The sequence below is a fragment of the Atractosteus spatula genome, chromosome 3 (assembly GCF_055471065.1).
Source record: "Atractosteus spatula isolate fAtrSpa1 chromosome 3, fAtrSpa1.hap1, whole genome shotgun sequence".
NCBI classification, from domain to species: Eukaryota; Metazoa; Chordata; class Actinopteri; order Semionotiformes; family Lepisosteidae; genus Atractosteus; species Atractosteus spatula.
This window is the reverse complement of record NC_142708.1, coordinates 61,401,188-61,428,549: the sequence shown is the minus strand read 5'-3', so window position 1 is coordinate 61,428,549 and position 27,362 is coordinate 61,401,188. Positions and strand designations below refer to the sequence as shown.

The following is a 27,362-nucleotide window of genomic DNA, read 5'->3' as shown; positions in this document are numbered from 1 at the left end:
GAGAAGCCTCAAAATATTGATTTTATCTTAAACATAAAGGTAGGACATTTTTAACTTATTTACTCAAGGTACTGCTCTTCTATGTACAAGAATAGACTTTTTTACAGATATACAGTATGCACACTGAAAGTCAAAGCCGTCTTTCATTTAAATGTTAAAGAAATAAGATGTCAGTATTGAACTATTCAGGTTAACCTAATCATTTTCTGTGGGGTTTCAAGATGGATGCCAAGGAGGGGAACAACCTCCGAGTGAAAGCTGTGGAGGGTAAGGCGAGACAATCAGAAGATTGCTTGGTAAGTTGAAAAAGGATGCGTCTCCACGATCAGCTCTTTAATTACTGGATAAGATTAGTTTCTTCTGGGGCAAATGTGTCTCACATTGTTTCCAATATCCACTACTGCCACATAAATGTACAAAAAATGGAAAGAAACCCAGAAAATCGTTCATATTCAAACTAGGAATTTTGTTTGACACTTTAGACAAAGAAAGGAGGAGTCGAAATGAGTCAAAAGCAGACTGCTGACCCCCGCCTGGATGTCAAAACCTCAACAGCCATTTCTGAGGGGCCAAAAAGAAAACAGCGGTTTGAGAAGGATGATGGTGATCTGTCCAGAGATGTGGACAGACTCATTGCTGAAATAGAGGAGATGTTCAGCGACTCGTCCAGTCAAACCCATCCTGGCCGAGACAAACAGGCGGAGCAGACAGAGCCCCTCATGTCCTGCGAGGACAGTGGCAAGGAGCCCTGGTCAGACGCAGGACCACCGTCTCGCGTACGCCTACCCAGACCAAAGGCGTCATATGGCAGGAGGATGAAGAGCAGAGGTACAGAGGTGAGGAAGGGCGTTGGGGTCCAAACCACCAGTGAGACCCGTCATCACAGGGGCACTTGAAGACCAGCAAGGGCAAAAAACATTAGGAAAAATTCTGGCTTTGGCAACTTAATAAACTGGATGTACAGTATTGTGTTTAACAGATACATATTGAGATATTATACACGGTAGTTCTGGTTTTTATTTGTAGACAATTTTTAACTTTTTAGGTAAAACAAGGAGTCATACCTTCTGAAAAGGAGACTGTTGAACTCCTCTCTGAGATCCTGACCCCACAAACAGTTTCTGAGGGGCCAAAAAGAAGAAAACATTGTGGGAATGACAATGTCTCCAGAGATGTGGACAGACACTTTGCTGAAATAGAGATGTTCAGCGACTCCTCCAATGAAACCCATCCTGGCCGAGACAAACAGGCGGAGCAGACAGAGCCCCTCAGGTCCTGCGAGGACAGCGGCAAGGAGCCCTGGTCTGACGCAGGACCACCGTCTCGCGTACGTCTACCCAGACCAAAGGCGTCATATGGCAGGAGGATGGAGAGCAGAGGTACAGAGGTGAGGAAGGGCGTTGGGGTCCAAACCACCAGTGAGATCCGTCATCACAGGGGCACTTTAACACCAGCAAGGAAAAAGTTTTGTTTTAAATACATTAAGAAAAGTTTTGGCTTTGCCTGTGTAATAAATTGTATATACATTATTATGTTTGTAATATATGTTGATACATACTGTATATACTGTATTGTGATTCTGTCTTTTACTGTATGTGCCTAAGTATTTTATTTAACTCCTTAGATAAAGGAAGGTGGCGTCACCGACTTCTTCCCTGAGATCCTGACCCAAAGAGCAGTTTCTGAAGGGCCAAAAAGAAGACAACATATTAGGAAAGACGATGTTTCCAGAGATGGGGACAGACTTATGGCCAAAATAGATGAGCTGCTTAAGGTATCCCCCTGTGAAACCCCTCCTGGCCGTGACATCCTTCCATTTTTATCCGAAAGACCACTGTCGGAAGATCCACATCAGATCAGAGTCCGTGGCCTTGCCAAGAAGACCCAGACTGACCTGTCACTGGTGGAGGAGTTTAAACAGGATGCGTTAAGCACAGTAAAGGGAGAACACCCCAGAATACCTTTCGACAGCAACAATTCCCAGACTGCCAAAGAGACCTGCGTTGCTGAGGAGCTTGGCGAGATGTCAGAACAGCCAGCTCCTCCAGTGCTCTCCTTGACAGAGCCCGTGAAGGCGACAGTGATGGAGGCTTCAATGAACAGCTGCCCAGGACACCCGCTGCCTCGTATACGTCAGCCCAGACCAAAGGCCTCATATGGCAGAAGGATCACGAATGGGGCCATAGAGGTGAGGAAGGGTTCGGGGTTCCAGGTCGCCCGTAAGATCGCTCATGTGTGGCAGGAGCCCTTTACCACCAGCGAAGAAAGTCCCACCAAGTGCAACTCTGGTAATTTTCCACCCCAGAGTGAAGGCTCCTTAATAAGACCACATCATCCTCGGTGTTTGAAACTGCAAATGGAGGAGAAGATCCCGGCATTGGAGAGCTTCCCTAAGGAGGCTTGGGCAGGAGGAAAGAAAAGAGAGAAAAAGACAAAAAAACAAACCCGTCTCATATCTGTCCAAGCTGAAGAAGACATGCAGTTGGACAAGGAGACCAGCAACCATGACATCTCATCTTTTACATCTGAGTTCCCACCAGATAACGGGGAGAAGGAAGACAATGAAATTCATGTCCCTCCAAAACCCACAACGATCAGTACAGAACCAGAGGACACTTTACAAACTGAAAGCATCAGTGCCCGACCGGGACAAATAGAAGCCATGGTTGGACAACTTAAAGTTTTGGCAACAGAAAAGGAAGTCGAACAGGAAAAGGCTAGTAGTGTCTGGAAGAAGCTCCTTAGGAAAACCGGTGCCAGGAAGATGAAAGAAAGTCCAAAGAAACTCAACAGAGACTCAGAGAGTGCCACACCATCTTCATTTAAAACACAACAGAAGGATAATGAGGTAAAAACAAAGTAGAAATGTTATGTGATATTTGTTTTCTGTGTTGTTTCTTCCAGTTGTGGTTAGTTTTTCTAGAAGCTGTAAATGGGAATGGGAGGTAACTATGTAACTAAGTATACTGTACCTGACAAATCTCATGCCCACAATGCCTGCTGGGATAGCCAAGCAGTGTGACATCACCTGTGTAAAGACAGGGAAGTCAAAGATGGCCAAGTGTGTAAGTCAACACTGAAATTATGTTTAAAATACCTTCTGTTTCAGAGCTCAACTCAAGAACAGCCTTCATGCAATCAAGAGAGACTTACTACAGAGAGAGTAGAGGGAAGCTGTACCTCCTGCTTTGCTTTTCTTAAGCTTTTTAGGAGGAAGAGAAGGTGAAGGGACTGCAATCAGACTGGCAGTAGCATAGCCCCTGCAACATTCTTTCACTTCAATGATTACTGAAACAACAGGGCTGGACGTGTACAATACGTCAACAGAAAATAACAGAGCCTTCATTTTTTGTAAATACACAGAGACTTAATAAATTCTTTAATTGTTAACATAAAGTTGTTTGTGTGCATTTTAATCCGTGGTTCACAAAGTTTCTGGCTGAAGTTAGATCCGCAAGTGGTTGCAGCGTTTGTTAAAGGAAAATTAAAAATCCTTTTCCATCCTTACATCTATCTCAGAAAAGTAGCCAAGTAAAACAACGTCGTTGTGTCCCTGTTGTATCTCCTAATTCCAAGCAAAAACATGGAAAACTGTCGTTAGATAAAATACTGTACATCGTGTAAGCTTGTGGAGCAGTCAGATATCAAGTATTAAATAATACAAATTTCATACAATGAACTTCACAATGATAAAAACACTGATTAAGATTAAGCACTAATAGCTACGAAATAGGTTGATCCTTCTTACTTCTCCCCTCTAGCGGTGGGAGGGAGTCGGGGGGACATTGAGGTGTTTTATGAGCCGAAGACGTTTTTGAAAGGAACTGAAGTCACGTTGTATTAGGAGAAACACTTGTAAACCAGCTCTCCCAGAGTGTCTTAACTGTCAACTGATGCGCGTCCTAAATCCTTACATACATACTTATAATGTTTAATTGTATAGAGAGTTCCTCCGTGCTTCTGATATCTTTTCAGTCTCGCCACCCTATACTGTACATCACCCATAATGGCAACGAGAACCAACAGGACACAGGTCGGATACTGTGCAATTATTCAGTCAGAACCGGAACAAAATATGGAAATAGCTACAACGCAGTGAGCTTTATACCATTTATTCGAATTAAAGAGCGATTTCAAATAAAACATTATACAAATATTCATTAATATATTTCACATTGTTGTCCAGCTGTTCTAAATCCGTCCGCGCCGCTGAGCACTTTTCCCAGAGAGTCTCCGCTTGCTCGCGCAGGGAGGAAACACGACATTTTATTTTTTACCCCAACATTTGGATTAAAACCCTTTTAAATATACAGAATACAGGGCTGAAAAAAAACGGAGGTCAGCAACTACTGTACAATTGCGACGGGCAATGACGACTAATGACAGGAACAGTGTGAGTGTGCTGAGCCTGTACTGAAGGAGAACACAGCCCCCTCCTGGAGGAGTTTTACAATGACAACACACGACCGTTAGCTCCGCACAATTCCGGGGTCGAACCCAATTCAGAATTGCATACTGTAGGAAACTTGTCAATTAGCAAGACAAGCTAGTGATACTGGTGTCTTTAACTATACTGTTACAGGAAATTTCTTACCTAGGGAGAGTGAATCACCTAAGTTTTTTTTGCACAGCTCGAATATTATCATGCTTTTTAGATTCTAAAGGTGTTTGCATGAATTGTTGATTCGGCAAAACTGTAATTCATGCGCCATGCTAATGAAGATTTGAGACTTCATTTGTATCGGAGGTTTTCTATCGATATTCATGGTAAATGGAACTAGTTTTGCACCTTTTGAATGCACTAACGCTTAGTGAAACGCGCTAATGCTGCCATACCGTCTTGCTGGGTGAAAGGCAGACTCTTTATTACGTCATCACTGGTAATATGATGAGTTGAACCAAGACTTTGTTACATCACTTCGTAACTATGCCAGCGTAGAAAATAAACTTTTTAAGCGCGTTTAGTTCAAGCTCACACGCGGTAAGAAGGTAGTCGAAGATTAAAAAGAAATTTGAAGAAAACACTTTCTCAAACAGAGAAGCCTCAAAATATTGATTTTATCTTAAACATAAAGGTAGGACATTTTTAACTTATTTACTCAAGGTACTGCTCTTCTATGTACAAGAATAGACTTTTTTACAGATATACAGTATGCACACTGAAAGTCAAAGCCGTCTTTCATTTAAATGTTAAAGAAATAAGATGTCAGTATTGAACTATTCAGGTTAACCTAATCATTTTCTGTGGGGTTTCAAGATGGATGCCAAGGAGGGGAACAACCTCCGAGTGAAAGCTGTGGAGGGTAAGGCGAGACAATCAGAAGATTGCTTGGTAAGTTGAAAAAGGATGCGTCTCCACGATCAGCTCTTTAATTACTGGATAAGATTAGTTTCTTCTGGGGCAAATGTGTCTCACATTGTTTCCAATATCCACTACTGCCACATAAATGTACAAAAAATGGAAAGAAACCCAGAAAATCGTTCATATTCAAACTAGGAATTTTGTTTGACACTTTAGACAAAGAAAGGAGGAGTCGAAATGAGTCAAAAGCAGACTGCTGACCCCCGCCTGGATGTCAAAACCTCAACAGCCATTTCTGAGGGGCCAAAAAGAAAACAGCGGTTTGAGAAGGATGATGGTGATCTGTCCAGAGATGTGGACAGACTCATTGCTGAAATAGAGGAGATGTTCAGCGACTCGTCCAGTCAAACCCATCCTGGCCGAGACAAACAGGCGGAGCAGACAGAGCCCCTCATGTCCTGCGAGGACAGTGGCAAGGAGCCCTGGTCAGACGCAGGACCACCGTCTCGCGTACGCCTACCCAGACCAAAGGCGTCATATGGCAGGAGGATGAAGAGCAGAGGTACAGAGGTGAGGAAGGGCGTTGGGGTCCAAACCACCAGTGAGACCCGTCATCACAGGGGCACTTGAAGACCAGCAAGGGCAAAAAACATTAGGAAAAATTCTGGCTTTGGCAACTTAATAAACTGGATGTACAGTATTGTGTTTAACAGATACATATTGAGATATTATACACGGTAGTTCTGGTTTTTATTTGTAGACAATTTTTAACTTTTTAGGTAAAACAAGGAGTCATACCTTCTGAAAAGGAGACTGTTGAACTCCTCTCTGAGATCCTGACCCCACAAACAGTTTCTGAGGGGCCAAAAAGAAGAAAACATTGTGGGAATGACAATGTCTCCAGAGATGTGGACAGACACTTTGCTGAAATAGAGATGTTCAGCGACTCCTCCAATGAAACCCATCCTGGCCGAGACAAACAGGCGGAGCAGACAGAGCCCCTCAGGTCCTGCGAGGACAGCGGCAAGGAGCCCTGGTCTGACGCAGGACCACCGTCTCGCGTACGTCTACCCAGACCAAAGGCGTCATATGGCAGGAGGATGGAGAGCAGAGGTACAGAGGTGAGGAAGGGCGTTGGGGTCCAAACCACCAGTGAGATCCGTCATCACAGGGGCACTTTAACACCAGCAAGGAAAAAGTTTTGTTTTAAATACATTAAGAAAAGTTTTGGCTTTGCCTGTGTAATAAATTGTATATACATTATTATGTTTGTAATATATGTTGATACATACTGTATATACTGTATTGTGATTCTGTCTTTTACTGTATGTGCCTAAGTATTTTATTTAACTCCTTAGATAAAGGAAGGTGGCGTCACCGACTTCTTCCCTGAGATCCTGACCCAAAGAGCAGTTTCTGAAGGGCCAAAAAGAAGACAACATATTAGGAAAGACGATGTTTCCAGAGATGGGGACAGACTTATGGCCAAAATAGATGAGCTGCTTAAGGTATCCCCCTGTGAAACCCCTCCTGGCCGTGACATCCTTCCATTTTTATCCGAAAGACCACTGTCGGAAGATCCACATCAGATCAGAGTCCGTGGCCTTGCCAAGAAGACCCAGACTGACCTGTCACTGGTGGAGGAGTTTAAACAGGTTGCGTTAAGCACAGTAAAGGGAGAACACCCCAGAATACCTTTCGACAGCAACAATTCCCAGACTGCCAAAGAGACCTGCGTTGCTGAGGAGCTTGGCGAGATGTCAGAACAGCCAGCTCCTCCAGTGCTCTCCTTGACAGAGCCCGTGAAGGCGACAGTGATGGAGGCTTCAATGAACAGCTGCCCAGGACACCCGCTGCCTCGTATACGTCAGCCCAGACCAAAGGCCTCATATGGCAGAAGGATCACGAATGGGGCCATAGAGGTGAGGAAGGGTTCGGGGTTCCAGGTCGCCCGTAAGATCGCTCATGTGTGGCAGGAGCCCTTTACCACCAGCGAAGAAAGTCCCACCAAGTGCAACTCTGGTAATTTTCCACCCCAGAGTGAAGGCTCCTTAATAAGACCACATCATCCTCGGTGTTTGAAACTGCAAATGGAGGAGAAGATCCCGGCATTGGAGAGCTTCCCTAAGGAGGCTTGGGCAGGAGGAAAGAAAAGAGAGAAAAAGACAAAAAAACAAACCCGTCTCATATCTGTCCAAGCTGAAGAAGACATGCAGTTGGACAAGGAGACCAGCAACCATGACATCTCATCTTTTACATCTGAGTTCCCACCAGATAACGGGGAGAAGGAAGACAATGAAATTCATGTCCCTCCAAAACCCACAACGATCAGTACAGAACCAGAGGACACTTTACAAACTGAAAGCATCAGTGCCCGACCGGGACAAATAGAAGCCATGGTTGGACAACTTAAAGTTTTGGCAACAGAAAAGGAAGTCGAACAGGAAAAGGCTAGTAGTGTCTGGAAGAAGCTCCTTAGGGAAACCGGTGCCAGGAAGATGAAAGAAAGTCCAAAGAAACTCAACAGAGACTCAGAGAGTGCCACACCATCTTCATTTAAAACACAACAGAAGGATAATGAGGTAAAAACAAAGTAGAAATGTTATGTGATATTTGTTTTCTGTGTTGTTTCTTCCAGTTGTGGTTAGTTTTTCTAGAAGCTGTAAATGGGAATGGGAGGTAACTATGTAACTAAGTATACTGTACCTGACAAATCTCATGCCCACAATGCCTGCTGGGATAGCCAAGCAGTGTGACATCACCTGTGTAAAGACAGGGAAGTCAAAGATGGCCAAGTGTGTAAGTCAACACTGAAATTATGTTTAAAATACCTTCTGTTTCAGAGCTCAACTCAAGAACAGCCTTCATGTAATCAAGAGAGACTTACTACAGAGAGAGTAGAGGGAAGCTGTACCTCCTGCTTTGCTTTTCTTAAGCTTTTTAGGAGGAAGAGAAGGTGAAGGGACTGCAATCAGACTGGCAGTAGCATAGCCCCTGCAACATTCTTTCACTTCAATGATTACTGAAACAACAGGGCTGGACGTGTACAATACGTCAACAGAAAATAACAGAGCCTTCATTTTTTGTAAATACACAGAGACTTAATAAATTCTTTAATTGTTAACATAAAGTTGTTTGTGTGCATTTTAATCCGTGGTTCACAAAGTTTCTGGCTGAAGTTAGATCCGCAAGTGGTTGCAGCGTTTGTTAAAGGAAAATTAAAAATCCTTTTCCATCCTTACATCTATCTCAGAAAAGTAGCCAAGTAAAACAACGTCGTTGTGTCCCTGTTGTATCTCCTAATTCCAAGCAAAAACATGGAAAACTGTCGTTAGATAAAATACTGTACATCGTGTAAGCTTGTGGAGCAGTCAGATATCAAGTATTAAATAATACAAATTTCATACAATGAACTTCACAATGATAAAAACACTGATTAAGATTAAGCACTAATAGCTACGAAATAGGTTGATCCTTCTTACTTCTCCCCTCTAGCGGTGGGAGGGAGTCGGGGGGACATTGAGGTGTTTTATGAGCCGAAGACGTTTTTGAAAGGAACTGAAGTCACGTTGTATTAGGAGAAACACTTGTAAACCAGCTCTCCCAGAGTGTCTTAACTGTCAACTGATGCGCGTCCTAAATCCTTACATACATACTTATAATGTTTAATTGTATAGAGAGTTCCTCCGTGCTTCTGATATCTTTTCAGTCTCGCCACCCTATACTGTACATCACCCATAATGGCAACGAGAACCAACAGGACACAGGTCGGATACTGTGCAATTATTCAGTCAGAACCGGAACAAAATATGGAAATAGCTACAACGCAGTGAGCTTTATACCATTTATTCGAATTAAAGAGCGATTTCAAATAAAACATTATACAAATATTCATTAATATATTTCACATTGTTGTCCAGCTGTTCTAAATCCGTCCGCGCCGCTGAGCACTTTTCCCAGAGAGTCTCCGCTTGCTCGCGCAGGGAGGAAACACGACATTTTATTTTTTACCCCAACATTTGGATTAAAACCCTTTTAAATATACAGAATACAGGGCTGAAAAAAAACGGAGGTCAGCAACTACTGTACAATTGCGACGGGCAATGACGACTAATGACAGGAACAGTGTGAGTGTGCTGAGCCTGTACTGAAGGAGAACACAGCCCCCTCCTGGAGGAGTTTTACAATGACAACACACGACCGTTAGCTCCGCACAATTCCGGGGTCGAACCCAATTCAGAATTGCATACTGTAGGAAACTTGTCAATTAGCAAGACAAGCTAGTGATACTGGTGTCTTTAACTATACTGTTACAGGAAATTTCTTACCTAGGGAGAGTGAATCACCTAAGTTTTTTTTGCACAGCTCGAATATTATCATGCTTCTTAGATTCTAAAGGTGTTTGCATGAATTGTTGATTCGGCAAAACTGTAATTCATGCGCCATGCTAATGAAGATTTGAGACTTCATTTGTATCGGAGGTTTTCTATCGATATTCATGGTAAATGGAACTAGTTTTGCACCTTTTGAATGCACTAACGCTTAGTGAAACGCGCTAATGCTGCCATACCGTCTTGCTGGGTGAAAGGCAGACTCTTTATTACGTCATCACTGGTAATATGATGAGTTGAACCAAGACTTTGTTACATCACTTCGTAACTATGCCAGCGTAGAAAATAAACTTTTTAAGCGCGTTTAGTTCAAGCTCACACGCGGTAAGAAGGTAGTCGAAGATTAAAAAGAAATTTGAAGAAAACACTTTCTCAGACAGAGAAGCCTCAAAATACTGATTTTATCTGAAACATAAAGGTAGGACATTTTTAACTTATTTACTCAAGGTACTGCTCTTCTATGTACAAGAATAGACTTTTTTACAGATATACAGTATGCACACTGAAAGTCAAAGCCGTCTTTCATTTAAATGTTAAAGAAATAAGATGTCAGTATTGAACTATTCAGGTTAACCTAATCATTTTCTGTGGGGTTTCAAGATGGATGCCAAGGAGGGGAACAACCTCCGAGTGAAAGCTGTGGAGGGTAAGGCGAGACAATCAGAAGATTGCTTGGTAAGTTGAAAAAGGATGCGTCTCCACGATCAGCTCTTTAATTACTGGATAAGATTAGTTTCTTATGGGGCAAATGTGTCTCACATTGTTTCCAATATCCACTACTACCACATAAATGTACAAAAAATGGAGAGAAACCCAGAAAATCGTTCATATTCAAACTAGGAATTTTGTCTGACACTTTAGACAAAGAAAGGAGGAGTCGAAATGAGTCAAAAGCAGACTGCTGACCCCCGCCTGGATGTCAAAACCTCAACAGCCATTTCTGAGGGGCCAAAAAGAAAACAGCGGTTTGAGAAGGATGATGGTGATCTGTCCAGAGATGTGGACAGACTCATTGCTGAAATAGAGGAGATGTTCAGCGACTCGTCCAGTCAAACCCATCCTGGCCGAGACAAACAGGCGGAGCAGACAGAGCCCCTCATGTCCTGCGAGGACAGTGGCAAGGAGCCCTGGTCAGACGCAGGACCACTGTCTCGCGTACGCCTACCCAGACCAAAGGCGTCATATGGCAGGAGGATGAAGAGCAGAGGTACAGAGGTGAGGAAGGGCGTTGGGGTCCAAACCACCAGTGAGACCCGTCATCACAGGGGCACTTGAAGACCAGCAAGGGCAAAAAACATTAGGAAAAATTCTGGCTTTGGCAACTTAATAAACTGGATGTACAGTATTGTGTTTAAGAGATATATATTGAGATATTATACACGGTAGTTCTGGTTTTTATTTGTAGACAATTTTTAACTTTTTAGGTAAAACAAGGAGTCATACCTTCTGAAAAGGAGACTGTTGAACTCCTCTCTGAGATCCTGACCCCACAAACAGTTTCTGAGGGGCCAAAAAGAAGAAAACATTGTGGGAATGACAATGTCTCCAGAGATGTGGACAGACACTTTGCTGAAATAGAGATGTTCAGCGACTCCTCCAATGAAACCCATCCTGGCCGAGACAAACAGGCGGAGCAGACAGAGCCCCTCAGGTCCTGCGAGGACAGCGGCAAGGAGCCCTGGTCTGACGCAGGACCACCGTCTCGCGTACGTCTACCCAGACCAAAGGCGTCATATGGCAGGAGGATGGAGAGCAGAGGTACAGAGGTGAGGAAGGGCGTTGGGGTCCAAACCACCAGTGAGATCCGTCATCACAGGGGCACTTTAACACCAGCAAGGAAAAAGTTTTGTTTTAAATACATTAAGAAAAGTTTTGGCTTTGCCTGTGTAATAAATTGTATATACATTATTATGTTTGTAATATATGTTGATACATACTGTATATACTGTATTGTGATTCTGTCTTTTACTGTATGTGCCTAAGTATTTTATTTAACTCCTTAGATAAAGGAAGGTGGCGTCACCGACTTCTTCCCTGAGATCCTGACCCAAAGAGCAGTTTCTGAAGGGCCAAAAAGAAGACAACATATTAGGAAAGACGATGTTTCCAGAGATGGGGACAGACTTATGGCCAAAATAGATGAGCTGCTTAAGGTATCCCCCTGTGAAACCCCTCCTGGCCGTGACATCCTTCCATTTTTATCCGAAAGACCACTGTCGGAAGATCCACATCAGATCAGAGTCCGTGGCCTTGCCAAGAAGACCCAGACTGACCTGTCACTGGTGGAGGAGTTTAAACAGGATGCGTTAAGCACAGTAAAGGGAGAACACCCCAGAATACCTTTCGACAGCAACAATTCCCAGACTGCCAAAGAGACCTGCGTTGCTGAGGAGCTTGGCGAGATGTCAGAACAGCCAGCTCTTCCAGTGCTCTCCTTGACAGAGCCCGTGAAGGCGACAGTGATGGAGGCTTCAATGAACAGCTGCCCAGGACACCCGCTGCCTCGTATACGTCAGCCCAGACCAAAGGCCTCATATGGCAGAAGGATCACGAATGGGGCCATAGAGGTGAGGAAGGGTTCGGGGTTCCAGGTCGCCCGTAAGATCGCTCATGTGTGGCAGGAGCCCTTTACCACCAGCGAAGAAAGTCCCACCAAGTGCAACTCTGGTAATTTTCCACCCCAGAGTGAAGGCTCCTTAATAAGACCACATCATCCTCGGTGTTTGAAACTGCAAATGGAGGAGAAGATCCCGGCATTGGAGAGCTTCCCTAAGGAGGCTTGGGCAGGAGGAAAGAAAAGAGAGAAAAAGACAAAAAAACAAACCCGTCTCATATCTGTCCAAGCTGAAGAAGACATGCAGTTGGACAAGGAGACCAGCAACCATGACATCTCATCTTTTACATCTGAGTTCCCACCAGATAACGGGGAGAAGGAAGACAATGAAATTCATGTCCCTCCAAAACCCACAACGATCAGTACAGAACCAGAGGACACTTTACAAACTGAAAGCATCAGTGCCCGACCGGGACAAATAGAAGCCATGGCTGGACAACTTAAAGTTTTGGCAACAGAAAAGGAAGTCGAACAGGAAAAGGCTAGTAGTGTCTGGAAGAAGCTCCTTAGGAAAACCGGTGCCAGGAAGATGAAAGAAAGTCCAAAGAAACTCAACAGAGACTCAGAGAGTGCCACACCATCTTCATTTAAAACACAACAGAAGGATAATGAGGTAAAAACAAAGTAGAAATGTTATGTGATATTTGTTTTCTGTGTTGTTTCTTCCAGTTGTGGTTAGTTTTTCTAGAAGCTGTAAATGGGAATGGGAGGTAACTATGTAACTAAGTATACTGTACCTGACAAATCTCATGCCCACAATGCCTGCTGGGATAGCCAAGCAGTGTGACATCACCTGTGTAAAGACAGGGAAGTCAAAGATGGCCAAGTGTGTAAGTCAACACTGAAATTATGTTTAAAATACCTTCTGTTTCAGAGCTCAACTCAAGAACAGCCTTCATGCAATCAAGAGAGACTTACTACAGAGAGAGTAGAGGGAAGCTGTACCTCCTGCTTTGCTTTTCTTAAGCTTTTTAGGAGGAAGAGAAGGTGAAGGGACTGCAATCAGACTGGCAGTAGCATAGCCCCTGCAACATTCTTTCACTTCAATGATTACTGAAACAACAGGGCTGGACGTGTACAATACGTCAACAGAAAATAACAGAGCCTTCATTTTTTGTAAATACACAGAGACTTAATAAATTCTTTAATTGTTAACATAAAGTTGTTTGTGTGCATTTTAATCCGTGGTTCACAAAGTTTCTGGCTGAAGTTAGATCCGCAAGTGGTTGCAGCGTTTGTTAAAGGAAAATTAAAAATCCTTTTCCATCCTTACATCTATCTCAGAAAAGTAGCCAAGTAAAACAACGTCGTTGTGTCCCTGTTGTATCTCCTAATTCCAAGCAAAAACATGGAAAACTGTCGTTAGATAAAATACTGTACATCGTGTAAGCTTGTGGAGCAGTCAGATATCAAGTATTAAATAATACAAATTTCATACAATGAACTTCACAATGATAAAAACACTGATTAAGATTAAGCACTAATAGCTACGAAATAGGTTGATCCTTCTTACTTCTCCCCTCTAGCGGTGGGAGGGAGTCGGGGGGACATTGAGGTGTTTTATGAGCCGAAGACGTTTTTGAAAGGAACTGAAGTCACGTTGTATTAGGAGAAACACTTGTAAACCAGCTCTCCCAGAGTGTCTTAACTGTCAACTGATGCGCGTCCTAGATCCTTACATACATACTTATAATGTTTAATTGTATAGAGAGTTCCTCCGTGCTTCTGATATCTTTTCAGTCTCGCCACCCTATACTGTACATCACCCATAATGGCAACGAGAACCAACAGGACACAGGTCGGATACTGTGCAATTATTCAGTCAGAACCGGAACAAAATATGGAAATAGCTACAACGCAGTGAGCTTTATACCATTTATTCGAATTAAAGAGCGATTTCAAATAAAACATTATACAAATATTCATTAATATATTTCACATTGTTGTCCAGCTGTTCTAAATCCGTCCGCGCCGCTGAGCACTTTTCCCAGAGAGTCTCCGCTTGCTCGCGCAGGGAGGAAACACGACATTTTATTTTTTACCCCAACATTTGGATTAAAACCCTTTTAAATATACAGAATACAGGGCTGAAAAAAAACGGAGGTCAGCAACTACTGTACAATTGCGACGGGCAATGACGACTAATGACAGGAACAGTGTGAGTGTGCTGAGCCTGTACTGAAGGAGAACACAGCCCCCTCCTGGAGGAGTTTTACAATGACAACACACGACCGTTAGCTCCGCACAATTCCGGGGTCGAACCCAATTCAGAATTGCATACTGTAGGAAACTTGTCAATTAGCAAGACAAGCTAGTGATACTGGTGTCTTTAACTATACTGTTACAGGAAATTTCTTACCTAGGGAGAGTGAATCACCTAAGTTTTTTTTGCACAGCTCGAATATTATCATGCTTCTTAGATTCTAAAGGTGTTTGCATGAATTGTTGATTCGGCAAAACTGTAATTCATGCGCCATGCTAATGAAGATTTGAGACTTCATTTGTATCGGAGGTTTTCTATCGATATTCATGGTAAATGGAACTATTTTTGCACCTTTTGAATGCACTAACGCTTAGTGAAACGCGCTAATGCTGCCATACCGTCTTGCTGGGTGAAAGGCAGACTCTTTATTACGTCATCACTGGTAATATGATGAGTTGAACCAAGACTTTGTTACATCACTTCGTAACTATGCCAGCGTAGAAAATAAACTTTTTAAGCGCGTTTAGTTCAAGCTCACACGCGGTAAGAAGGTAGTCGAAGATTAAAAAGAAATTTGAAGAAAACACTTTCTCAGACAGAGAAGCCTCAAAATATTGATTTTATCTGAAACATAAAGGTAGGACATTTTTAACTTATTTACTCAAGGTACTGCTCTTCTATGTACAAGAATAGACTTTTTTACAGATATACAGTATGCACACTGAAAGTCAAAGCCGTCTTTCATTTAAATGTTAAAGAAATAAGATGTCAGTATTGAACTATTCAGGTTAACCTAATCATTTTCTGTGGGGTTTCAAGATGGATGCCAAGGAGGGGAACAACCTCCGAGTGAAAGCTGTGGAGGGTAAGGCGAGACAATCAGAAGATTGCTTGGTAAGTTGAAAAAGGATGCGTCTCCACGATCAGCTCTTTAATTACTGGATAAGATTAGTTTCTTATGGGGCAAATGTGTCTCACATTGTTTCCAATATCCACTACTGCCACATAAATGTACAAAAAATGGAGAGAAACCCAGAAAATCGTTCATATTCAAACTAGGAATTTTGTCTGACACTTTAGACAAAGAAAGGAGGAGTCGAAATGAGTCAAAAGCAGACTGCTGACCCCCGCCTGGATGTCAAAACCTCAACAGCCATTTCTGAGGGGCCAAAAAGAAAACAGCGGTTTGAGAAGGATGATGGTGATCTGTCCAGAGATGTGGACAGACTCATTGCTGAAATAGAGGAGATGTTCAGCGACTCGTCCAGTCAAACCCATCCTGGCCGAGACAAACAGGCGGAGCAGACAGAGCCCCTCATGTCCTGCGAGGACAGTGGCAAGGAGCCCTGGTCAGACGCAGGACCACCGTCTCGCGTACGCCTACCCAGACCAAAGGCGTCATATGGCAGGAGGATGAAGAGCAGAGGTACAGAGGTGAGGAAGGGCATTGGGGTCCAAACCACCAGTGAGACCCGTCATCACAGGGGCACTTGAAGACCAGCAAGGGCAAAAAACATTAGGAAAAATTCTGGCTTTGGCAACTTAATAAACTGGATGTACAGTATTGTGTTTAAGAGATATATATTGAGATATTATACACGGTAGTTCTGGTTTTTATTTGTAGACAATTTTTAACTTTTTAGGTAAAACAAGGAGTCATACCTTCTGAAAAGGAGACTGTTGAACTCCTCTCTGAGATCCTGACCCCACAAACAGTTTCTGAGGGGCCAAAAAGAAGAAAACATTGTGGGAATGACAATGTCTCCAGAGATGTGGACAGACACTTTGCTGAAATAGAGATGTTCAGCGACTCCTCCAATGAAACCCATCCTGGCCGAGACAAACAGGCGGAGCAGACAGAGCCCCTCAGGTCCTGCGAGGACAGTGGCAAGGAGCCCTGGTCTGACGCAGGACCACCGTCTCGCGTACGTCTACCCAGACCAAAGGCGTCATATGGCAGGAGGATGGAGAGCAGAGGTACAGAGGTGAGGAAGGGCGTTGGGGTCCAAACCACCAGTGAGATCCGTCATCACAGGGGCACTTTAACACCAGCAAGGAAAAAGTTTTGTTTTAAATACATTAAGAAAAGTTTTGGCTTTGCCTGTGTAATAAATTGTATATACATTATTATGTTTGTAATATATGTTGATACATACTGTATATATTGTGATTCTGTCTTTTATGTGCCTAAGTATTTTATTTAACTCCTTAGATAAAGGAAGGTGGCGTCACTGACTTCTTCCCTGAGATCCTGACCCAAAGAGCAGTTTCTGAAGGGCCAAAAAGAAGACAACATATTAGGAAAGACGATGTTTCCAGAGATGGGGACAGACTTATGGCCAAAATAGATGAGCTGCTTAAGGTATCCCCCTGTGAAACCCCTCCTGGCCGTGACATCCTTCCATTTTTATCCGAAAGACCACTGTCGGAAGATCCACATCAGATCAGAGTCCGTGGCCTTGCCAAGAAGACCCAGACTGACCTGTCACTGGTGGAGGAGTTTAAACAGGATGCGTTAAGCACAGTAAAGGGAGAACACCCCAGAATACCTTTCGACAGCAACAATTCCCAGACTGCCAAAGAGACCTGCGTTGCTGAGGAGCTTGGCGAGATGTCAGAACAGCCAGCTCCTCCAGTGCTCTCCTTGACAGAGCCCGTGAAGGCGACAGTGATGGAGGCTTCAATGAACAGCTGCCCAGGACACCCGCTGCCTCGTATACGTCAGCCCAGACCAAAGGCCTCATATGGCAGAAGGATCACGAATGGGGCCATAGAGGTGAGGAAGGGTTCGGGGTTCCAGGTCGCCCGTAAGATCGCTCATGTGTGGCAGGAGCCCTTTACCACCAGCGAAGAAAGTCCCACCAAGTGCAACTCTGGTAATTTTCCACCCCAGAGTGAAGGCTCCTTAATAAGACCACATCATCCTCGGTGTTTGAAACTGCAAATGGAGGAGAAGATCCCGGCATTGGAGAGCTTCCCTAAGGAGGCTTGGGCAGGAGGAAAGAAAAGAGAGAAAAAGACAAAAAAACAAACCCGTCTCATATCTGTCCAAGCTGAAGAAGACATGCAGTTGGACAAGGAGACCAGCAACCATGACATCTCATCTTTTACATCTGAGTTCCCACCAGATAACGGGGAGAAGGAAGACAATGAAATTCATGTCCCTCCAAAACCCACAACGATCAGTACAGAACCAGAGGACACTTTACAAACTGAAAGCATCAGTGCCCGACCGGGACAAATAGAAGCCATGGTTGGACAACTTAAAGTTTTGGCAACAGAAAAGGAAGTCGAACAGGAAAAGGCTAGTAGTGTCTGGAAGAAGCTCCTTAGGGAAACCGGTGCCAGGAAGATGAAAGAAAGTCCAAAGAAACTCAACAGAGACTCAGAGAGTGCCACACCATCTTCATTTAAAACACAACAGAAGGATAATGAGGTAAAAACAAAGTAGAAATGTTATGTGATATTTGTTTTCTGTGTTGTTTCTTCCAGTTGTGGTTAGTTTTTCTAGAAGCTGTAAATGGGAATGGGAGGTAACTATGTAACTAAGTATACTGTACCTGACAAATCTCATGCCCACAATGCCTGCTGGGATAGCCAAGCAGTGTGACATCACCTGTGTAAAGACAGGGAAGTCAAAGATGGCCAAGTGTGTAAGTCAACACTGAAATTATGTTTAAAATACCTTCTGTTTCAGAGCTCAACTCAAGAACAGCCTTCATGCAATCAAGAGAGACTTACTACAGAGAGAGTAGAGGGAAGCTGTACCTCCTGCTTTGCTTTTCTTAAGCTTTTTAGGAGGAAGAGAAGGTGAAGGGACTGCAATCAGACTGGCAGTAGCATAGCCCCTGCAACATTCTTTCACTTCAATGATTACTGAAACAACAGGGCTGGACGTGTACAATACGTCAACAGAAAATAACAGAGCCTTCATTTTTTGTAAATACACAGAGACTTAATAAATTCTTTAATTGTTAACATAAAGTTGTTTGTGTGCATTTTAATCCGTGGTTCACAAAGTTTCTGGCTGAAGTTAGATCCGCAAGTGGTTGCAGCGTTTGTTAAAGGAAAATTAAAAATCCTTTTCCATCCTTACATCTATCTCAGAAAAGTAGCCAAGTAAAACAACGTCGTTGTGTCCCTGTTGTATCTCCTAATTCCAAGCAAAAACATGGAAAACTGTCGTTAGATAAAATACTGTACATCGTGTAAGCTTGTGGAGCAGTCAGATATCAAGTATTAAATAATACAAATTTCATACAATGAACTTCACAATGATAAAAACACTGATTAAGATTAAGCACTAATAGCTACGAAATAGGTTGATCCTTCTTACTTCTCCCCTCTAGCGGTGGGAGGGAGTCGGGGGGACATTGAGGTGTTTATGAGCCGAAGACGTTTTTGAAAGGAACTGAAGTCACGTTGTATTAGGAGAAACACTTGTAAACCAGCTCTCCCAGAGTGTCTTAACTGTCAACTGATGCGCGTCCTAGATCCTTACATACATACTTATAATGTTTAATTGTATAGAGAGTTCCTCCGTGCTTCTGATATCTTTTCAGTCTCGCCACCCTATACTGTACATCACCCATAATGGCAACGAGAACCAACAGGACACAGGTCGGATACTGTGCAATTATTCAGTCAGAACCGGAACAAAATATGGAAATAGCTACAACGCAGTGAGCTTTATACCATTTATTCGAATTAAAGAGCGATTTCAAATAAAACATTATACAAATATTCATTAATATATTTCACATTGTTGTCCAGCTGTTCTAAATCCGTCCGCGCCGCTGAGCACTTTTCCCAGAGAGTCTCCGCTTGCTCGCGCAGGGAGGAAACACGACATTTTATTTTTTACCCCAACATTTGGATTAAAACCCTTTTAAATATACAGAATACAGGGCTGAAAAAAAACGGAGGTCAGCAACTACTGTACAATTGCGACGGGCAATGACGACTAATGACAGGAACAGTGTGAGTGTGCTGAGCCTGTACTGAAGGAGAACACAGCCCCCTCCTGGAGGAGTTCTACAATGACAACACACGACCGTTAGCTCCGCACAGTTCCGGGGTCGAACCCAATTCAGAATTGCATACTGTAGGAAACTTGTCAATTAGCAAGACAAGCTAGTGATACTGGTGTCTTTAACTATACTGTTACAGGAAATTTCTTACCTAGGGAGAGTGAATCACCTAAGTTTTTTTTGCACAGCTCGAATATTATCATGCTTTTTAGATTCTAAAGGTGTTTGCATGAATTGTTGATTCGGCAAAACTGTAATTCATGCGCCATGCTAATGAAGATTTGAGACTTCATTTGTATCGGAGGTTTTCTATCGATATTCATGGTAAATGGAACTAGTTTTGCACCTTTTGAATGCACTAACGCTTAGTGAAACGCGCTAATGCTGCCATACCGTCTTGCTGGGTGAAAGGCAGACTCTTTATTACGTCATCACTGGTAATATGATGAGTTGAACCAAGACTTTGTTACATCACTTCGTAACTATGCCAGCGTAGAAAATAAACTTTTTAAGCGCGTTTAGTTCAAGCTCACACGCGGTAAGAAGGTAGTCGAAGATTAAAAAGAAGTTTGAAGAAAACACTTTCTCAGACAGAGAAGCCTCAAAATATTGATTTTATCTGAAACATAAAGGTAGGACATTTTTAACTTATTTACTCAAGGTACTGCTCTTCTATGTACAAGAATAGACTTTTTTACAGATATACAGTATGCACACTGAAAGTCAAAGCCGTCTTTCATTTAAATGTTAAAGAAATAAGATGTCAGTATTGAACTATTCAGGTTAACCTAATCATTTTCTGTGGGGTTTCAAGATGGATGCCAAGGAGGGGAACAACCTCCGAGTGAAAGCTGTGGAGGGTAAGGCGAGACAATCAGAAGATTGCTTGGTAAGTTGAAAAAGGATGCGTCTCCACGATCAGCTCTTTAATTACTGGATAAGATTAGTTTCTTATGGGGCAAATGTGTCTCACATTGTTTCCAATATCCACTACTGCCACATAAATGTACAAAAAATGGAGAGAAACCCAGAAAATCGTTCATATTCAAACTAGGAATTTTGTCTGACACTTTAGACAAAGAAAGGAGGAGTCGAAATGAGTCAAAAGCAGACTGCTGACCCCCGCCTGGATGTCAAAACCTCAACAGCCATTTCTGAGGGGCCAAAAAGAAAACAGCGGTTTGAGAAGGATGATGGTGATCTGTCCAGAGATGTGGACAGACTCATTGCTGAAATAGAGGAGATGTTCAGCGACTCGTCCAGTCAAACCCATCCTGGCCGAGACAAACAGGCGGAGCAGACAGAGCCCCTCATGTCCTGCGAGGACAGTGGCAAGGAGCCCTGGTCAGACGCAGGACCACCGTCTCGCGTACGCCTACCCAGACCAAAGGCGTCATATGGCAGGAGGATGAAGAGCAGAGGTACAGAGGTGAGGAAGGGCGTTGGGGTCCAAACCACCAGTGAGACCCGTCATCACAGGGGCACTTGAAGACCAGCAAGGGCAAAAAACATTAGGAAAAATTCTGGCTTTGGCAACTTAATAAACTGGATGTACAGTATTGTGTTTAAGAGATATATATTGAGATATTATACACGGTAGTTCTGGTTTTTATTTGTAGACAATTTTTAACTTTTTAGGTAAAACAAGGAGTCATACCTTCTGAAAAGGAGACTGTTGAACTCCTCTCTGAGATCCTGACCCCACAAACAGTTTCTGAGGGGCCAAAAAGAAGAAAACATTGTGGGAATGACAATGTCTCCAGAGATGTGGACAGACACTTTGCTGAAATAGAGATGTTCAGCGACTCCTCCAATGAAACCCATCCTGGCCGAGACAAACAGGTGGAGCAGACAGAGCCCCTCAGGTCCTGCGAGGACAGTGGCAAGGAGCCCTGGTCTGACGCAGGACCACCGTCTCGCGTACGTCTACCCAGACCAAAGGCGTCATATGGCAGGAGGATGGAGAGCAGAGGTACAGAGGTGAGGAAGGGCGTTGGGGTCCAAACCACCAGTGAGATCCGTCATCACAGGGGCACTTTAACACCAGCAAGGAAAAAGTTTTGTTTTAAATACATTAAGAAAAGTTTTGGCTTTGCCTGTGTAATAAATTGTATATACATTATTATGTTTGTAATATATGTTGATACATACTGTATATATTGTGATTCTGTCTTTTATGTGCCTAAGTATTTTATTTAACTCCTTAGATAAAGGAAGGTGGCGTCACTGACTTCTTCCCTGAGATCCTGACCCAAAGAGCAGTTTCTGAAGGGCCAAAAAGAAGACAACATATTAGGAAAGACGATGTTTCCAGAGATGGGGACAGACTTATGGCCAAAATAGATGAGCTGCTTAAGGTATCCCCCTGTGAAACCCCTCCTGGCCGTGACATCCTTCCATTTTTATCCGAAAGACCACTGTCGGAAGATCCACATCAAATCAGAGTCCGTGGCCTTGCCAAGAAGACCCAGACTGACCTGTCACTGGTGGAGGAGTTTAAACAGGATGCTTTAAGCACAGTAAAGGGAGAACACCCCAGAATACCTTTCGACAGCAACAATTCCCAGACTGCCAAAGAGACCTGCGTTGCTGAGGAGCTTGGCGAGATGTCAGAACAGCCAGCTCCTCCAGTGCTCTCCTTGACAGAGCCCGTGAAGGCGACAGTGATGGAGGCTTCAATGAACAGCTGCCCAGGACACCCGCTGCCTCGTATACGTCAGTCCAGACCAAAGGCCTCATATGGCAGAAGGATCACGAATGGGGCCATAGAGGTGAGGAAGGGTTCGGGGTTCCAGGTCGCCCGTAAGATCGCTCATGTGTGGCAGGAGCCCTTTACCACCAGCGAAGAAAGTCCCACCAAGTGCAACTCTGGTAATTTTCCACCCCAGAGTGAAGGCTCCTTAATAAGACCACATCATCCTCGGTGTTTGAAACTGCAAATGGAGGAGAAGATCCCGGCATTGGAGAGCTTCCCTAAGGAGGCTTGGGCAGGAGGAAAGAAAAGAGAGAAAAAGACAAGAAACCAAAACCTTGACATCTCATGCTTTACATCCGATCTCCCACAAGCTAATGAAAAGAATGAAGACAATGAAATGCATCTCTCTCCAAAACCCACAACGATCAGTACAGAACTTGAAAGCATCAGTGCCCAACCGGGAAAAATAGAAGTCAAGGAAGTTGAAAAGGAACAGGATCGTAGTTGCTGGGAGAAGCTGCTTAGGAAAACTTGCTTCATGAACATAAAAGGAAGTGAAAAGAAATTTAAAAGAGACTCAGGGAATGCCTCTCCATTGTCACATAAAATACAGCAGAAGAATAATGAGGTAAAAAGGATAAATATTATCTGACTTGTTTTCTTCATGTAGTTATTTTGTCTTGAATTTGTTAATTGGAATGGGAGGTAAATAAGTATACTTGACAAATCCCATGCCAAAATGCCTGCTGGGATAGCCAAGCAGTGTGATATCACCTGTGTAAAGACAGGAAAGTCGTGTCTGAAAAGCTGGCTACTGTACATGTTTGTTCAAAATATCTTCTTTTTTAGGGCTCTGCTCCAGAGATGCATTCATGCAATCAAGGGAGACTTATTGCAGAGAGAGAAGAGGGAAGCTGTACCTCCTGCTTTGCTTTTTTACAACTTTTTATGAGGAAGAGAAGGTGAAGGGACTGCAGTGACACTGGCAGCAGCTTCAATATTCTTTCATTTTGATGTTCACCCAAAGAACAGGGTTGAAAGTATAAAATACATCTGTCTTATTTTTTAAAATAAATTTACAGATACTAAATACATCATTTAACTGTTAACATAATGGTGCTTGTGTGCTGTTTAATATTTGATTAGGAAATACAGTATTTTGGAGAGTCCTACAGTATATCCATTCACATCTTATCATTTTTAACTCTTGGAAAACAGCAATGTCACTGTTAATAACTTTTCTTTAAAAATGCAATATTTTAAGTACCTTAATACTGCAAAACATTTCTCATCAAAAGTAACCTACCCTGTCCCCTTTCCTGGTTAATTAGGATATATCATTTCTACATTATTTTGTGACATTTGGTGGTAGAGCAGGGATGAAACAGGACAATACTGAGCCCTGGCAGGGATTACACTGTGCCTCAGCCCCCAAGGTGGCAGAGAGTGGTGCAAGACATGATTAAATCACTGCAAGAAAAGCCGTAATCTGATCGAACTCAACCATCTCATCAACGACTGTCAACAATAAACATGCATATTGTTGTCATTTTGCAAATAGTATTCAAATTTGGACAAGAAATCCTCCTGTTTCATACTATTCTAACAGGAAAAAAACGTGAAGATCAGTGCCACCCAGCTCAGTTTTGCCCCATGAAAAAAGCAAGTGTAAAATGCCACTAAAAGAGTGCAGTAAGTGTACCAATTGAGCCCAATTTCAGCAGTTACAGTGACAGTAGAGTTTTAGAAAAGTTGCTTTTTAATTCAGAACAATCAAAGGTTTTATTTTTGAGATGCGAATAAAAGCTTGTGATTACCTTCATTTGCCCATCTTGAAAGCTACTTTAAAAATGTCAGCCTTGCAACAGACATAGAAGAAAACTATTTCCAGAGGAATAGTAATGATTCTTTAAAGAGACTGAATGTGTTTATTTATCTTGAACAATTAAATAACTATGTATTTTTAGAGAGGATTCAAAGTTGGGTTTCCTGACCTTTCAGATGTACGGTATATTTTGCGGCAGGCCTGAGAAGACTAGCACAGAGATTAACTGTATTACGATAAAATAGACATTTGTTAATGTCCTTCTCATCTAATTACTCATTTCATTACTTTATCACAAAATGACAATGAGAGCAGAAATATATTGGATATTTTTGTACAAGACACTTGGTAGAGTCTTAGGTGCGTCTTGTCTCTTCTCCTTTTTAGTGATCTTCATGGACATTATATCAAGGTGCAGCTGGGATTTGGAGTGTATCCACTTTATGGACCTGAGGGTTGCATCTCTGGTGTTTAAGGATGATGTTGTCTCCTTTGCCTCATCTGACTGTGATCTTCGGTGGGTATTTGCAAGATTTGCAGCTGAGTGCGATGCAGTCGGGATGAGGAATAGTACCTCCAAATATGAAGTCATGGTTTGCTCTCTCCAGGTGAAGACGGAGCAGCTGCCACAAGTGGTGGAATTTAAGTAAGAGGGTTTTGTTCACGGGTGAGAGTATAGAGGATCATGAGAGGCTGCAGTCATGCAGATGCTTTGCCGAACTGCGGTGGTGAAGTGTGAGCTTAGTTTCTGGATGAAGCTCTTGGTTTTCCAGTCGATCTATTTTCCCTTGCCCACTTATGGTCACGAGCTTTGGGTAGTGACTGAAAGAATAAGATTGCGAGTACAAGAAATGGAAATTAGATTTCTCCATAGGGATGTTCGGCTTAACTCTCCGTGACAGGGAGAGGAGCTCAGAAGTCCAGGAGGTCCATGGAGCAGAGTTGCTGCTCCTCTGGATCAAGATGAGCCAGTTGAAATGGTTCAGACATCTATCATGAATGCACTCTGGGATATACCAGGCACGACTCATTGGGAAGAGACCCTGGGCAGATCAACGACACTCTGAAGGGATTATATCTGGAGGAGACGGAGACTGGTAATGGGGATAGGGAAGTCTGGTCTGCCCTACTAAGCTTGCTACCACTGCAGCCCTCATCAGGAGTAAGCAGGGGAAAAATGGATGGATACATTTGTCTATAAATGTCCTTTTTTAGGTTGGGCTTCAAAGGTAAATTATAATCCATCAGAAATACAGCACATACATTTGTTTATGTTGCTGGTTTATGCGATTTTCATTTGTAAAATTGCTGACGAGGTGGCTGAGTGGTCAAGGCGATGGACTGCTAATCCATTGTGTTCTGCATGCGTGGGAGTCCCCATTATCTGTAAAGCACTTTGAGTGGAGTGTCCAGAAAAGTGCTATATAAGTATAAGCAATTATTAACTAAAATTAGGCAGAATACGTTGACAAATCTTGAATGTTAACTTGCCTGTGATGAAGTATGTTTCTATTACTTTGGTTTTAATCAAACGTTTTGTAGCCTAGAGTGTGTCATGCATTATATTACATTTTTTTATTAAATTCTCATTAATTTAATGGGAAACAATAAGTAGAAGAAATGGGCTTAATTTGATCACACATCAGCTTATATGGTACTTCATGATCATATTAAGCAAATAAGAATTATTGCACATATAGTTCACTTTTTAACTAACAAAATACTAAAAAATAAAGATTATCTTTAAAAGTAACAGTTATCTTTATCTCAAGAAAACTAATTAAATAGATGAAACAAGCAGATTTTGTGGGCTTAGTGGGTACCATTACCTTACTTTACCATGTAAAAATTAGCCATCATGCTAAGCAACGTTGTCATTAAATCCAAAGAAAGTTATTTCACCAGTCAGCATGAACACTAAGTCAATACATTGCGTCTTAACCCAAAAATGAAAATCAACTTCATTTTGTTTCATTTTGTGACAGGGGCCCACCACCATGAAGTCTTCTCTAACTTCTCTGATCCTTACGTACAGCTGTCTTGTCAGCAGGGATGAGCTCTGCAGGGAGGTACGGCCGACTGGCAAACCTATTCCTGAATTCCAAAGCCTGGACAATCAGTTCCTGGAAAGAAAGAATAAGCAGACTCTCATTACACTTTTACCTATGCAAGCTTACAAATAAAATGGGCAACTAGCCACAACGCATAAGCAGGGAGTGATGGACAAACACCAATTAAATGTGAAAGCAGTCTCACATTGACATTAGGAGGCTACTGTTTAGAACACATGGGAGCCAAGGAAACCCAAAGCACATCTACCCTATACTTAGAGGCAAATAGCTCCTACTCAATTCACTTTTATCTATAAACTTTTAAATTGAACGACTGAATCAACTTGCTGCACCTTGAACTGCAAAATAGCAACGCCTTGTTTTGCAGACTAAAAGTAACTACACTACTAGATTTAACATGAATAACAGTAGGTACTGCTAATCTGAGATTATGCGAGAATAGTAAAAGGATGATGACATCAGTAACTGGGGGGCAACTCGTAGGCAGGTTAAAGTGATATTAAGTGTATTCTGCTCCTGATGTGCACCGAAACTGTAACGTTGTGAATTGCGCAGAATCGCACATTTCTTCTATAATAGAATCTTGCTTTAAATAGACTGGAAGTTTCACGACTAAAGTTAAATTAAGATATTTTGATTTTATACACAGCATTAGGATGAAATACCCTACGTCCGGAGCATTTTCAGAAGATCGAATCAAAGAATACATTATGAAGGGCGTTAACTAACGTAAATCTCTTTACTTTATAGCTGCTGATGACGAAGCGTGTTCTTTGCCGGATCCTCTCGCTGGGTTGTAGTGGATGAGCCGAAACGGGAGGCGTTTTGTCGAAAAGGAACTCGGATCCACAGGGGGAGAGCTGGAGCCAGGAGCCATCGCTGTACCGTACCTCCACCGACTCGTCTTCATACAAAACCATCAGGCTGACTGCGGCCATAGTACGAGGAGGTCTCGGAGCTATGCAAAGTAGCTACTGCATGGTCGTCAAATTCTATGTTTTGGTCCGGGTAGCACAGACGTTTGGGTGTTCTGTTTTTTTAAAATAACTTCTTTTAAGGTGTTTCGGACAACTAGCCCTAAAAATCAATGGGGGAAAAATTACGAACCTCCCGCTCCCAGATGACGCAACAAGCGTCTCTCTCAGTGGACAGTCTTCTAGCAATGTCACATTTCATTGGTTGGCAGCGGTTGCTTTGGTGACTGAACTAATGCTTAGCAGGGAAACTGGA

At 42.7% G+C, this 27,362-nt stretch overlaps 6 protein-coding genes across 6 annotated transcripts in view; 5 read left to right on the top strand and 1 right to left on the bottom strand.

The window, feature by feature from the left end:
* Positions 1-27,070, bottom strand: part of c3h5orf34 (chromosome 3 C5orf34 homolog) — a 128,443-nt gene extending 101,373 nt beyond the window's left edge. Inside the window, exons 1-2 of the mRNA XM_088910956.1 lie at positions 26,876-27,070; positions 26,094-26,183 (exon numbers count right to left, since the gene is read on the bottom strand). Of these exons, the coding sequence (XP_088767082.1) occupies positions 26,094-26,183; positions 26,876-27,070 (285 nt within the window). The remainder of the gene's footprint in view (positions 1-26,093; positions 26,184-26,875) is intronic.
* LOC148838107 (uncharacterized) lies at positions 222-3,226 on the top strand. Its single transcript, XM_088910938.1, has 5 exons — positions 222-296; positions 483-836; positions 1,046-1,387; positions 1,631-2,848; positions 3,110-3,226. The coding sequence occupies exons 1-5, from the start codon at positions 222-224 to the stop codon at positions 3,224-3,226; spliced, it is 2,106 nt and encodes a 701-aa protein (XP_088767064.1).
* LOC148838106 (uncharacterized) lies at positions 5,258-8,262 on the top strand. The gene is made up of 5 exons (XM_088910937.1): positions 5,258-5,332; positions 5,519-5,872; positions 6,082-6,423; positions 6,667-7,884; positions 8,146-8,262. The coding sequence occupies exons 1-5, from the start codon at positions 5,258-5,260 to the stop codon at positions 8,260-8,262; spliced, it is 2,106 nt and encodes a 701-aa protein (XP_088767063.1).
* On the top strand, positions 10,294-13,298 carry LOC148838105 (uncharacterized). The gene is made up of 5 exons (XM_088910936.1): positions 10,294-10,368; positions 10,555-10,908; positions 11,118-11,459; positions 11,703-12,920; positions 13,182-13,298. Exons 1-5 carry the CDS (start codon positions 10,294-10,296, stop codon positions 13,296-13,298), a joined length of 2,106 nt encoding a protein of 701 aa, XP_088767062.1.
* On the top strand, positions 15,330-18,324 carry LOC148838104 (uncharacterized). The gene is made up of 5 exons (XM_088910935.1): positions 15,330-15,404; positions 15,591-15,944; positions 16,154-16,495; positions 16,729-17,946; positions 18,208-18,324. The coding sequence occupies exons 1-5, from the start codon at positions 15,330-15,332 to the stop codon at positions 18,322-18,324; spliced, it is 2,106 nt and encodes a 701-aa protein (XP_088767061.1).
* LOC148838103 (uncharacterized) lies at positions 20,355-24,710 on the top strand. The gene is made up of 5 exons (XM_088910139.1): positions 20,355-20,429; positions 20,616-20,969; positions 21,179-21,520; positions 21,754-22,863; positions 24,537-24,710. Exons 1-5 carry the CDS (start codon positions 20,355-20,357, stop codon positions 24,708-24,710), a joined length of 2,055 nt encoding a protein of 684 aa, XP_088766265.1.
* Positions 27,071-27,362: the final 292 nt, after the last annotated feature.

Bases quoted from the DNA above. Each gene is read 5' to 3' on its own strand.
- LOC148838107 (XM_088910938.1), top strand. From the start codon at position 222: ATGGATGCCAAGGAGGGGAACAACCTCCGAGTGAAAGCTGTGGAGGGT. The intron at 297-482 runs GTAAGTTGAAAA...TTGACACTTTAG, and splicing joins GACAATCAGAAGATTGCTTG to ACAAAGAAAGGAGGAGTCGA. The intron at 837-1,045 runs GTGAGGAAGGGC...TTAACTTTTTAG, and splicing joins TGAAGAGCAGAGGTACAGAG to GTAAAACAAGGAGTCATACC.
- LOC148838106 (XM_088910937.1), top strand. From the start codon at position 5,258: ATGGATGCCAAGGAGGGGAACAACCTCCGAGTGAAAGCTGTGGAGGGT. The intron at 5,333-5,518 runs GTAAGTTGAAAA...TTGACACTTTAG, and splicing joins GACAATCAGAAGATTGCTTG to ACAAAGAAAGGAGGAGTCGA. The intron at 5,873-6,081 runs GTGAGGAAGGGC...TTAACTTTTTAG, and splicing joins TGAAGAGCAGAGGTACAGAG to GTAAAACAAGGAGTCATACC.
- LOC148838105 (XM_088910936.1), top strand. From the start codon at position 10,294: ATGGATGCCAAGGAGGGGAACAACCTCCGAGTGAAAGCTGTGGAGGGT. The intron at 10,909-11,117 runs GTGAGGAAGGGC...TTAACTTTTTAG, and splicing joins TGAAGAGCAGAGGTACAGAG to GTAAAACAAGGAGTCATACC. The intron at 11,460-11,702 runs GTGAGGAAGGGC...CCTTAGATAAAG, and splicing joins TGGAGAGCAGAGGTACAGAG to GAAGGTGGCGTCACCGACTT.
- LOC148838104 (XM_088910935.1), top strand. From the start codon at position 15,330: ATGGATGCCAAGGAGGGGAACAACCTCCGAGTGAAAGCTGTGGAGGGT. The intron at 15,405-15,590 runs GTAAGTTGAAAA...CTGACACTTTAG, and splicing joins GACAATCAGAAGATTGCTTG to ACAAAGAAAGGAGGAGTCGA. The intron at 17,947-18,207 runs GTAAAAACAAAG...CTTCTGTTTCAG, and splicing joins CACAACAGAAGGATAATGAG to AGCTCAACTCAAGAACAGCC.
- LOC148838103 (XM_088910139.1), top strand. From the start codon at position 20,355: ATGGATGCCAAGGAGGGGAACAACCTCCGAGTGAAAGCTGTGGAGGGT. The intron at 20,430-20,615 runs GTAAGTTGAAAA...CTGACACTTTAG, and splicing joins GACAATCAGAAGATTGCTTG to ACAAAGAAAGGAGGAGTCGA. The intron at 21,521-21,753 runs GTGAGGAAGGGC...CCTTAGATAAAG, and splicing joins TGGAGAGCAGAGGTACAGAG to GAAGGTGGCGTCACTGACTT.